Source organism: Erinaceus europaeus, chromosome 12, assembly GCF_950295315.1.
Source record: "Erinaceus europaeus chromosome 12, mEriEur2.1, whole genome shotgun sequence".
In the NCBI taxonomy this organism is placed as follows: domain Eukaryota; kingdom Metazoa; phylum Chordata; class Mammalia; order Eulipotyphla; family Erinaceidae; genus Erinaceus; species Erinaceus europaeus.
The window spans coordinates 95,422,210-95,434,709 of NC_080173.1; the positions used below are offsets into that span (position 1 = coordinate 95,422,210).

Below are 12,500 nucleotides of genomic sequence, written 5' to 3' on the forward strand. Positions count from 1 at the left end.
TAGCGCAGAGGATTAAGCACACATGGCACAAAGCAAAAGGACCGGCATAAAGATCCTGGTTCAAGCCCCCGGCTCCCCACCTGCAGGCGAGTCTCTTCACAAACGGTGAAGCAGGTCTGTAGGTGTCTGTCTTTTTCTCCCCCTCTGTCTTCCCCTCCTCTCTCTATTTCTCTCTGTCCTATCCAACAATGACAACATCAATAACAACAACAATAATAACTACAACAATAAAAAAAACAAGGGCAACAAAAGGGAAAATAAATAAATAAATATAAAAAAAATCAGAATGTGTTTTTACAGTTGATGGGGCTATTGAAAGCTCTCCTCCAGCTGGTACTAACTGGGAGGGGCCCATGCAGAATCTCCACAGTGGAGGAAATGCTGAAATATGAGTGGGGAGAAGTATAGTGGTCCAGGAGGTGGCACAGTGGATAAAGCACTGGATTCTCAAACATGAGGTTCCCAGTTCAATCCCCAGCAGCACATGTACCAGGAGTAATGTCTGGTTCTTTTTATATATATATATATTTATTTATTTATTCCCTTTTGTTGCCCCTGTTGTTTTATTGTTGTTGTAGTTATTGTTCTTGTTATTGATGTCATCGTTGTTGGATAGGACAGAGAGAAATGGAGAGAGGAGGGGAAGACAGAGATTGGGAGAGAAAGATAGGCATCTGGAGACACCACCCGTGAAGCGACTCCCCTGCAGGTGGGGAGCCGAGGCCTCAAACCGGGATCCTTACACTGGTCCTTGTGCTTTGTGCCACGTGTGCTTAACCCGTTGCGCTACCGCCTGACTACCGATGTCTGGTTCTTTTTATCTCCTCCTATCTTTGTCCTTAATAACTAAAACAATAAAAATAATTAAATAAAAAACAGAGAGAGAGAAGTCTTGTATATATACCTTGCACCCAGAGATAGGAAGGACAGCTTGAAGGTTGGAAACATGCCTTTCTCCCTTTATGCAGCCAGTTTCATTCAAAAAGGCCTGATTCAAGGACCCTTTCAGTCTGGATTCTTTGCTAGTTCAGAAGACAAGCCTTAGGCCCTAGACCCAGGCACAGCAGTTCATCCTGGCTTTGAAACTGGGCTCTGCCACTTCCTGACCATGTGTCTTCAGTGTATCAGTAAAACAGGAGACTAGAGAGAGAACTCACCAGATTGGAGATTGTGCCTTGCCAAGCCTGTCACCCAGGGTCAAGCCCATAGGGTGGCATGAAACTGGCCTCCCCTTCTCCCTGCTCCGTCTCTCTGATCTGAATGAATAAGCGGCCAGGGAGTGGTGAAATTGTGATGTATAAGGATCATCCTACCCCTCTAAGGGGAGGAGACGGGGTTAGAGATAATCTTATAGCTTCCCTCCCAAGGTTCTTGTGAAGTTTAAATAATACAGTTCACTTGACCAGGTGCTGTCCTGTTACCAGTTTCTTGGACACAGAATAAACATGCCTTCCTTATTTCTAGATTCCACTACATGCATCTTTGTTTTTAAATTTGTGTTTATTTATTCATGTAAGTGAGAAAGGAGACACAGAGAAACTAATCAGGGCATCATTCTGGCACATGCTGGGGATTCTGACACCTCCCGGGCTGTGCTAAATACACCTTTTTTAATCAGGCTTTTTAAAACTCAATTTTTTAAAAAAGAATTTGTGTATTTATTCATGAGAAAGATAGGTCGAGAGAGAGAAAGAACCAGACATCACTCTGGTACACTTGCTGCTGGGGATTGAACTCGGGACCTCGTGGTTGAGAATCCAATGCTTTATCCACTGCGCCACCTCCGGGACCACTAATTGACTTATGTTTAGTGACAGAGAGACACAGAGAGAAAGATACACACAGAGAGCAACCAGAACACTTACAGGGGTGCTGGGGATGGAACCTGGGACTTGGGAACCTCAGAGATGAAGGTCTTTTGCATAACCACTATGCTGTCTCCCCAGCCTTGTGCTAAATCCATCTTTACCTGACTCCAGCTGGGCCCTGGGGAGAGCTGGGGATAAGGCCTCTGCCCCACCCACCTCTCGGGAATTTGTTGGGGGTGTTTCGCAGGCCCCCAACTCCAGACTCCCTGTCAGGCGGTGAGTGGGTTGTAGCTACCCTTCCGGTGTGATAGGGACCCCGCAGCTGAGTGCAGAACCAGCGTGCTCCTCCTCTCTCGTTTCTGATCGCTCACAGCCTCAGAAACGCCGTTAGCCCAGGGTCCTACCAGGCGGAGCATCTGCGATGGGCCTTTCTGAGCCGCGGGCCTAGGGCGCCAGGAGGGCGGGGGAAGGGCAGGACTCAGGCCGTTGCCTTGGAAACCCAAGCAGCTGGCGCGCTAGGCAACCGCAGGGGGCCGGCAGCCTGCAGCCTAGACGAAGCTATTGGGGGGCGGCATTGGTTGGGGAGGGGGTGCAAGAGCGCTCGCCGGTCTTTGGTTTAGGTGTCACCACCGCACATTGGTGTAAGCGCGCGCGCAGCTTCGTCATGCCCACCCCACGCTTTCCTTTGGCACAAGCCACTCCCCGCACGTTCACGCAACCCCTCCCCCATACATGCACTACCTGTGCAATACACACCCTCGAACACACGCATCAGTCAGACAACAGACAGACATGCTTTCAAGATCTTATGCTCAGGGTGCAGGGGGCCGGGCGCTGGTGCACCCGGTTAAGCCCACATAGTAATAAGCGCAAGGACCCTTGCAAGGATTCGGTTCGAACCCCCAGTTTCCCACCTGCAAGGGGGGTAGCTTCACAAGCAGCGAAGCAGGCCAGAGACACCTGCAGCACTGCTTCCCTACTCACAAAGTCTCCCCCTGCAAGGGGCGGCCGGCTCCTTGCACATTATAACGTGCGCTTTACTAGGTGCGCCACTGCCAGGCCCCAGAAGTTAGCTATTTTGACAGAACATACTCACAGGCACTGTGGGAAGCCCCAGAGAGTGAGGCTAAGTCTTCTTTTTAGAGGTAGGACAAGATAAGATTGCTGACTGAACCCCCAGTCCTGATCTCATACACGAAGCAGGTCTGTAGGTATCTGTTTTCCTCTCTTCTCTCCATCGCCCTCTCCTCTCTCAATTTCTCTCTGGCCTATCCAATAAAATGGGGGGGGGGGGGAATGTCCACCAGGGGCAGTGGATTCGTAGTACCAGCACCAAGCCCCAGCAGTAACCCTGGAGGGAAAAAAAGAAAAGAAAATCTTATATTGGGTGGGGGAGGGGGTAGATAGCATAACGGTTATGTAAAGAGACTCTAATGCCTGAGGCTTTAAAGTCCCAGGTTCAATCCCCCACCACCACCATAAGCCAGAGCTGAGCAATGCTCTGGTGAAAAAAGAAAGGAAGAAAGAAAGAGAAAAAAGAAAGAAAATCTTATGCTCACAACCCTGAAACTATACACGCACAGGCAGACCGACACACAGAAACTCTCAGCAACACACACACAGAGAACTCAAGATAATGCACACCCCAGATCACACGCACACAGAAAAACACATCAGCTATACACACAAGCGGCCCCCATGGCCCTGCGACACACTCCACTCGCCACACACATGTACAGACCCAGAACACACGTTAACACTCGAGTGCACAGACAACACGCACATCCCCTGTTACCCCCCTTCCCCCGCTGGACTCTGCCCCCGGGGCGCACAGACCAGGGGCGGGGCAGGGAGGCCGGCTCCTGAGCACCCCGCAGGCCTCACACCCAGACACTCACCGGGCTGAGCGCGCGGGAGCCCGCAGGAGGGGCCCTGCCCCAGCGGAGCCAGCAGCCAAACAGCGCGGCCACCATGGCACCGCCCGGCGGCTCCAAGCACCGCCCGGGAGACGCGCCTGCGCACACGCCAGTCGGCTGGAAGTGCAGAGGCTGGATGGGGGCTGCGCCCCCAAAAGCGTGCTGGCGCTGGGGGTCGGGCGGTGGTGCACGGGGTTAAGCACACATGGTACAAAAGCATGCTATACAACAAGGGCAACAAAAAGGGAAAATAAATAAAAATTTTAAAAATTTTTTAAAAAGGCATGCTATGCTGGCTCACCCGATTGCTTGGGGCTTGCCTGCAGAGTCATGGTCTCGCTCCAGCTCTCTGGAGAGATGGGGTTAAGGATGAGACCCAGCACTCAGGGCTGCCTTAGGGACTTTAGGACCAGCCAAGCCTTGAAACAGGGTGTCGCGCAGAATATATATACTAGGCATAATAATATATACCAGTATAAGCCAAATCACGTTTTTTTAAATTTGTATTTATTGGATAGAGACAGCCAGAAATTGAGAGGAAAGAGGAGACAGAGAGGGACAGAGAGACACCTGCAGCCCTGCTTCACCACTTGTGAAGCTTTCCCTATGCAGGTGGAGGCTCGAACCCAGCTCCTTGAGCATTGTGACCTGTGCACTCAGCCAGGTGCCCCACCACCCGGCCTCACTACCCAGCCCCACCAGCTAGTGTTATATAGAGCAGCTCCAAGTCTCTGCCAGTCATTCCCTTGCCCTCCACACGTGCACAGAACAGACCCCAGGGCGATCCCGGGGGTCCTTTATGGCACCTAATTATCCCGAAAGTGAAGGGCTCACTCACTCATTTGCATCCTGCAAGGTGGGCAAAATTACAACCGTCCCCCAGGCTAGGAAATCTTTGGGAAATAATTCGATTGATCCCTGACACAGCCTCGCCTTCAAACCACTCTGGGTCTGGGTGCTCTGGCTGTGTGAGGGCAGAGCGAGCAGCAGGATGCGTGCCCTAAGGTCTACCCCCACCCCAAGTCTGCAAAGCAGTTCACTGAATATCTGGGGACTGAACCCAACCTGTACGTGGACCCAACCTGTACGTGGGTGGGAGGGGCTTGGAGAAGCGCAGCCTGTGTGTAGCAGCTGGTGGACACATGAGGGCGCCCAGGAGGACGGCCCCTCGGCGGGGCCACAACCCTTTCCCTTTCCCTGCCTCCCCGCCCAGGGCCCCATTCGCCGCCGCCAGCACTTTCCTGCCGCCTCTCGCGCGAGCCCCCGCAGCTCCCCAGGTACCCTCCCGCCCTACCCTCTTTTTCTCTCCAGTTAGCCTCTCCCTCCACCCACCCCAAGTCTCCCCCTTTTCCTATCGCGGCCCCTCCAGGATCTGCCCCCACCACTTCCCTGTGCACCCTACCAGCCTCCACCAGCCAGCGCAGAGGTCCGTGGTGCAGGGTGGCCTGGGGGTCAGCGCACTGCGCACCGAGCACCCCAGCCCCCCAGCCCCCCCCCCCCCCAGACCGGAACGCCAAACCCTTTCCCGGCTCGGTGCTCAGGTCTCTGCCTCTGGAAGATGGGCTTTCTCCAGTAACGACTCCCTGGGGCCTGAGACGACAGGCAACCGGGAGCCTGCTACTATGCCTGGAAGGGAATGAGGCTGATACGCAGACATTTACTGCGCTTATTACTGTCTGCGCCACAGGGGAGGCGAGTGTGTGCTGTTTGCGGCCTGGCCTCATTTAATCCTGTCAACCACCTGCGAGCCAGGGGCTATTGTGTTATCCCTCACTGGTAGAAAAGAATCCTAACAGCAAGAACTGCACTTGTAACAGGAGCCTTATGTATCAAGTTCTTACCCGGAGCAGCCATTTCACTTGTCAATTTTTTTTTCTTGGACACTCATTACTTTTACTTATTCATTTATTAGTATGTACTTATGGGGGCCGGGCGGTAGCGCACCAGGTTAAGCGCACATAGTATGAAGTACAAGGACCAGTGCAAGGATCCTGGTTGGAGCCCAAGGCCCCCCCACCTGCAAGGGGGATGCTTCCCAGGCAGTGAAGCAGGTCTGCAGGTGTCTGTCTTTCTCCCCAGTCCCTCTGTCTTCTCCTCCCTTCTCAGTTTCTCTCTGTCCTATCCAGCAGCAGCAACAATAACAACAATGGAAAAAAGATGGCCGCCAGGACCAGTGGATTCGTAGTGCAGGCAACGAGCCCCAGTGATAACCCTGGAGGCAAAAATAATAACAAATTTGTTTATGAGAGATTGAGGAGAGAGAGAGAGAGAGAGAGAGAGAGAACTAGAGCAACACAACAGTCCGGCATCTGCAATGCCAGTGATAGAACTACAGACCTCATGCTCAGATCCAACACTTAATCCGTGCTGCCACCTTCTGGGCCACCCAATATCACTCATTCTGGAGGTAGGCTTTATGGCCCCATGCTTTAGTTGGGGAAACTGAGACTCAAAGTCACGCAGTTACATGAATGATAGAAATAGAATGATCGCTTCTGTCTTCGTCACCTCAGAACATGTCCCTAGAGTTTCGGGAGCTTCCAGGAGACCTCCTTGCTGCTCCGGGAGGAACCCCCGCTCTGGGTCAGTCCCCCTGCTCCACCCTAACAGCCTGACCTTGACTCACAGGTGCTTCACCAGCACAGCGGCAAACATGGCGGCAGTCGAGCAGCAGGAGGGCACCATCCAGGTACTGGGCCAGAGCCTCTTCTTCCGAGAGGCCAGGCCAGGTGGTGGACAGCCGGCCCGCTTCTCTGTGTTACTGTTGCATGGCATTCGCTTCTCGTCTGAGACCTGGCAGAAACTGGGCACACTGGACAGGCTGGCCCAAGCTGGCTACCGGGCTGTAGCCATTGACCTGCCAGGTACTTCCAGGTTAGGGTCTGGACAGGGGTTATGGGGGACTCATTGGAACCCAGGACTGGGATCAGGAGGTCTGGGACTACTTTGCTAGGCTGGGCACTGAGCTTCACAGGGCACAATGCAAGGATCTTGGAGTCCCTCTCTCTTTGTAATTTTTTCTTTTTCTTTCTTTTTTTTTTTTTTTTGCCTCCAGGGTTATTGCTGGGGCTAGGTGCCTGCACTATGAATCCACTGCTCCTGGAGGCTATTTTTTCCCTTTTGTTGCCCTTGTTGTCTATCATTGTTATTGTTGTAATTGTTATTGATAGGACAGAGTGAAATGGAGAGAGGAGGGGAAGACAGAAAGGGGGAGACAAAGATAGACACCTGCAGACCTGCTTCACCGCCTGTGAAGCGACTCCCCTGCAGGTGGGGAGCCGGGGGCTGAACTGGGATCCTTAAACCTTACGCCATGTGTGCTTAACCTACTGTGCTACCGCCTGGCCCCCGTTTTGTTTTGTTTTGTTTTTAACCAGAGCACTGCTCAACTCTGACTTGTGGTGGTGCAAGGGATTGAACCTGGGACTCTGGAGCCTCAGGCATGAGAATCTCTCTGCATGCTCACTATCTACCTACCTGCTTCCAAGCCTCTCTAGTCTTGATCTGTACACTCCTCAACTGCATCTAACTGCTTCCCCTTGGACAATGTCTCATCTGTTTCCTCATCTGTAGTGGGAGCCAACCATACTCATTTAGGGGCTGCCTTCAGTGACGATGGGAATGAGGCTACCCACCCAGTGTATATATATGACCGGTACCTGACACACAATAATGGGTGTTTAGTTGACTGGAAGTTAGCTATAAAAAAATTAAATATAGGGGGTAGCAAAGCGCAAGGACCGGCGTGAGGATCCTGGTTCGAGCCCCCGGCTCCCCCACCTGCAGGGGAGTCGCTTTACAGGCGGTGAAGCAGGTCTGCAGGTGTCTATCTTTCTCTCCCCCTCTCTGTCTTCCCCTCCTCTCTCCATTTCTCTCTGTCTTATCCAACAACAATAACTACAACAATAAAACAAGGGCAACAAAAGGAAAAATAAATAAATATTAAAAATTATATATGTATATAATTTATTGGATAGAAACAGAAAGAAATCAGGAGGGAGGGGAGAGATGGAGACAGGAGAGAGATACCTGCAGCACTGCTTCCCTACTCATGAAGTTTCCCCCTTCAAGTAGAGGCCAGGTCCTTGTACATTTTTTTTAATTAATTAATTTTTTTATTGGATAGAGACAGAGAAATTGAGAGGGGAAGGGGAGACAGAGACACCTGCAGCCCTGCTTCACCACTCACAAAGCTTTCCCCTTTTTTTTTTCTCACAAAGCTTTCAAGACCCTGTGGGGACTGGGGTCTTGAACCTGGATCCTTGCACACTGTAATGTGTGTGCTTAACCAGGTGCACCACCCCCCACCCCTCCTTGAGATTATAACGTGCGCTTTACTAGGTGTGCCACTGCCAGGCCCCAGAAGTTAGCAATTTTGACAGAGCATAGTCACAGGCACTGTGGGAAGCCCCAGAGAGTGAGACTGAACCCCCAGTCCTGATCCCATGTGCGAAGCCCTATGCTGAGTGTTGGGGAGGCAGGGGCAGCTCCCAGACAGCCAGTTATAACCTGGAGCGGAGACCCCAGCCAAGTGTGGAGGGGCAGCATGGCTGACCTGCTCCCTCACTGGCCTTGGCTGAGATGTTTCAATGCCTGATGGCTGTTCTCCAGGCCAGGTCAGGACTGGTTCTATCAGTGGCTTGGGCTGAGTTTTAAGGCCAAAGTCTAGAGCTAGTCTTGCTGGTGGAGGTAGGAACTGACTATCTGGAGGGAGAGATGTGTGTGCAGAGTCTGTGTCTCAGACACTGTCCTCAAAACACCACCTATTACCCAGCCTTTTCTTTTTTCTTTCTTTCTTTCTTTCTTTCTTTCTTTCTTTCTTTCTTTCTTTCTTTCTCTCTCCCCCTTCCTTGCTTCCTTCTTTCCTTTCTTCCTTCCTTTCTTATCTTAACTGGACAGAGATAGAAATTGAAAGGAAATGGGGAGACAGAGACACCCGCAGCCCTGCCTCACTAGTCTCAAAACTTCCTGCAGGTGGGGACTTGGAGCTTGAATTTCTTATGCATTATAACATGTGCTGACAACCAGGTGTGCCACTATCCCTTTCTAGAATTTTTCTTTTTCTTTCTTTCTTTCTTTCTTTTTTTTTTTTTACCAGAGCACTACTCAGCTCTGGCTTATGGCGGTGTAGGGGATTGAACCTGGGACTTCAGAGCCTCAGGCATAAAAGTATCTTTGCATAACCATCATACTATCTACCCCTGCCCTAGAATTTTTCTTTCTACTTATGAGTTTGACAAGAGAGAAGCCATAGTGCCACTCTAGTACATTCGTGCCAGGAATCTGAGACTCTGAGACATAAAATTCCAAAGCTGGGGGCAGGTGGTGATACAGCTGGTTGAACACGATCGTGTGCAAAAATGTGGGTTCCAGCCACCTGCAGGGAGGAAGCTTGATGAGTGGTGAAGCAGGTCTGCATATACCTTATCTCTATCTCTCCCTCCCTTCTCAAGTTCTCTCTGCCCTATCCAATAAAATAGAAAGGAAAAAAATAAATAAAGGGAAAAATGGCCACTGGCAGTGGTGGATTTGTAGTGCTGGCACTGAGCCCCAGTGATAACCCTGGTGGAAAAAAAAAAGTAAGTCCAAAGCTCTACCAACTAAGCTATTTCCTCAGCCACATGGGACAGGTGCCGCTTATTATTATATTTTTTAATAATTTATTTTAATGAGAGAGATACAGAAGGAAAGAGAGAGGGAGAAGGGAGAAGAGAAAGACTGCTTAGAGCACTGCTCAATTCTGGTTTGTGCAGGGAACTGAAACTTGGGCCTTAAAGCCTCAGACAGGAAAGTCTTTTTTTAATTAATTAATTTAGTTATTGATAGAGAGAGAGAGAGAGATCGAGAAGAAAGGGGAGATAGAGAGGGACAGAGACAGACTCCTGCAGCACTGCTTCACCACATGGGAAGCTTTCCCCTTGCAAGTAGATGGGGACCAGGGTTTGAACTCAGGTCCTTGTGCATTGTAATGTGTGCAGTTAACCCAGTGTGCCAGCCCCTGGCCCCCATGAGTCTTTTGGCAAAACCATGATGTCATATTCTCAGCCCAGATAAGTACTTCTTTTTTTTGTTTGTCTGTTTTTAGATAAGTACTTCTTAAACAATTAACATAAACAATTTTCACGAGAATTCTCTATGGCAAAGACTATTTGTTTATATTTTTAGTTAGCCATCAGGGTTATCACTGGGTCTCTGTGACTGCACAATTCCACCACTCCTGGTGGGCTTTTTTTTTTCTTTAATAAATGGTGAGAGACAGAGAAGGAGAGACTCCACAGCACTGCCTCCCTGCTAATGAAGCTTTACTGTGTAGCTGCGCCCATGTCCTTGCATGTGATAAGGTGTGCACTCTACTGGGTGAACCATCTCCTTGTCTCTGCGGCAGGCACTTTTGTTATATGCTTTTTTTAATTTTTAAAAGAATTATTTATTATTAATGAGAAAGAAAGTAGGATTGAGAAGCAGTGCATCAGTCTGGCTCATGCGATGCTGGGGATCAAAATCAGGACTCCACACCTAGGAATACAACGTTTTATCCCCTGCACTAACTCCTGGGCCATCTGTTATCTCCTTTTAACAGAGAAACTCAGCAGAGAGAGAGAGAGACAGAGACAGAGAACTGAGGGGACTTTCCCAAGGTCATGTAGAGAGTAAACAAAAGAATTGGCCAAGGTCATGTAGATAGTGAATGGAGAGCTGGGACTTGTATCCGATTGTGAATTTCAGAGCTTGATTCCTTCCAGGACACTGCTTTACTGGGAAAATGGGTACAGGCATGGGGGTGGGGTGGGGGCTGTCTCACACTGAAAGGTGCCAGATGGAGGCTGTCACAGGAATAAGTACTGCATGTCACAGGGGCCTGTACAAACAGATCGACCAAGGGCAGCTTCCTCTCTCATTTTCCCACTTAGCGCCTTTGTCTTGTCTCTCCCACACCCAAAATTTCTGCAGGTCTGGGGCACTCTAAACAAGCAACGGCCCCTGCTGCTATTGGGGACCTGGCCCCCAGCAGTTTCCTGAAAGCTGTGGTGGATGCCTTGGACCTAGGCTCCCCAGTTGTGATCAGCCCTTCACTGAGTGGCATGTACTCCCTGCCCTTCCTCACAGCCCCTGGCTCCCAGCTCCGGGGCTATGTACCGGTGGCCCCCATCTGCACTGACAAAATCCCTGCAGCTGACTACGCCGGTGTGAAGGTACCCCAGTGTGGGAGGTGGGAGGCTGTCGGGAGCAAGGATGGGCCTTTCTTCACCTGGGGTGATTTCTGTGAGGAGCTGAAACATACGCTCCACCCTCTGGTTTGCTTAGCAGCTGGTCACTGTGTCAAATCCTGAACTAAACTGTTTGCTGGGGCTACACACGGATGGATCCGTGCCTCTGGCCCTCAGGAGCTGGGACTTCCTCCTCTACCTGGCTTCTCCTACCTTTCTATCTTGCTCATCTGGGGTGACTCCAGGCAAAGACTGGAGAGTTAGGGGAGGGTGGAGCCAATCTCTAGGGAGTGGGCTAGCATGGCAGGTCCCTGATGTCTCTGCCTCCCTTTCTTCCTCAGGCCTCAGTTCTTATCGTGTATGGAGACCAGGACCCCATGGGTCAAACCAGCTTTGAGCACCTGAAGCAGCTGCCCAACCACCGAGTGCTGGTCATGGAGGGAGCAGGGCACCCCTGTTACCTTGACAAACCAGAAGAGTGGCACACCGGGCTGCTGCATTTCCTGCAGGGACTAGCATGAGGACCAGTCTGCTGGGCTTCTGCTCTCCTGCTTTCTCTCTCTCCCTCTCTCTCTCTCTTTCCCACCAGGGGCTCCTGCTGCTCTTCATGCACATGCAACAGGTGTGTCTGTCTGTTTTCTTGTCTTTTGGGGTCTGTCTCTTTTTTTCTTGCAGTGGCCAATTGAGGAAGTGAAATCAAGAGAGAGAAAAAAAAAGCTTAGGAATCAAGGGACATGATCCAGTGCAGGGCAAAGTATTTGATGAACTGCTCTCGGACTCCCCTCAACTCTCCCCTCCTCCTTTGGCTGTCCCGTAGGGCAGACACACCCCTGCCTTAGCCTCTGAGGTTACCAGATACTTAGACATTCATGTTTAAACATTCAGCACCATCTATGTCCCCAAATATGACCCTTCCCTTGGGAGCAACCACCCAGGTACCTGCAGCTCTGCACTGCACACACACACACACACACACACACACACTCAGGCACACGTGCCCTCCCTGCCAGGCGACTCCTCATTGTCTGGGGAGGCTGGAACCCTTCTGGCCATGCCTCACCTGAGACCCTCTTTCACGCTGAGAGCGTGGCCTGGTGCCATTCTCTGTTGACCCAGTAGTTGCAGCTGGCCCTAGACTGGAACAGCCCCCATCCGGCCCAAAGGAGAGGCTAACCCCTTTGTGACCCCCTCAGATTCAGCTCCCTGCTTCGTCCCATCCTTCCGGGTGTTCCACGCCTCGTTAGGTTATTAGGCCTGGGTGTTCTTAGCCCAGCTGGTTTCCTGCTATGAGGTTGGGGGTGGGGTGGAGAGCCGGAGTGGAGGTCGGTGAAATAAAGTGATGCAATCAGACCCCGCAGTGTCTTGCTCCGTCTCCAGAGTGCCGCCCCTCCCCCCTCCCTCGGGGCGACACAGGGCTCCTCCCCCACCCTGGCGGGACCAGATGGTCCCCCTGCCCTTTGTCCACCAGGCCAGATGGAGGAGAAGGGAGATTGGATTCCCCTCCCTACCCCAGGTGCCAAGAGACTCAGCTGTGGGGGGAGGTGGAGGTCAGAAGGACCAGGCTGAGC

General features: G+C 51.4%; 2 protein-coding genes across 4 annotated transcripts in view; one reads left to right on the top strand and one right to left on the bottom strand.

Moving 5' to 3' along the window:
- The window catches only part of LOC103117308 (aminoacylase-1B), a 38,103-nt gene extending 34,277 nt beyond the window's left edge, over positions 1-3,826 (bottom strand). The window contains exon 1 of one of the 3 annotated variants that reach the window (XM_060204565.1): positions 3,707-3,824. The gene's annotated coding sequence lies outside the window, so the exon portion shown is untranslated. Of the gene's footprint in view, positions 1-2,904; positions 3,017-3,706 lie in introns of those variants that run through there. The other 2 variants (XM_060204566.1, XM_007527312.3) reach the window with 2 other exon arrangements.
- A 1,047-nt stretch (positions 3,827-4,873) lies between these two features.
- Positions 4,874-12,282, top strand: ABHD14B (abhydrolase domain containing 14B). Its single transcript, XM_007527310.3, has 4 exons — positions 4,874-5,001; positions 6,353-6,588; positions 10,676-10,917; positions 11,274-12,282. The coding sequence occupies exons 2-4, from the start codon at positions 6,378-6,380 to the stop codon at positions 11,451-11,453; spliced, it is 633 nt and encodes a 210-aa protein (XP_007527372.1). The 5' UTR covers positions 4,874-5,001; positions 6,353-6,377; the 3' UTR covers positions 11,454-12,282.
- The last annotated feature ends 218 nt before the right edge of the window (positions 12,283-12,500 follow it).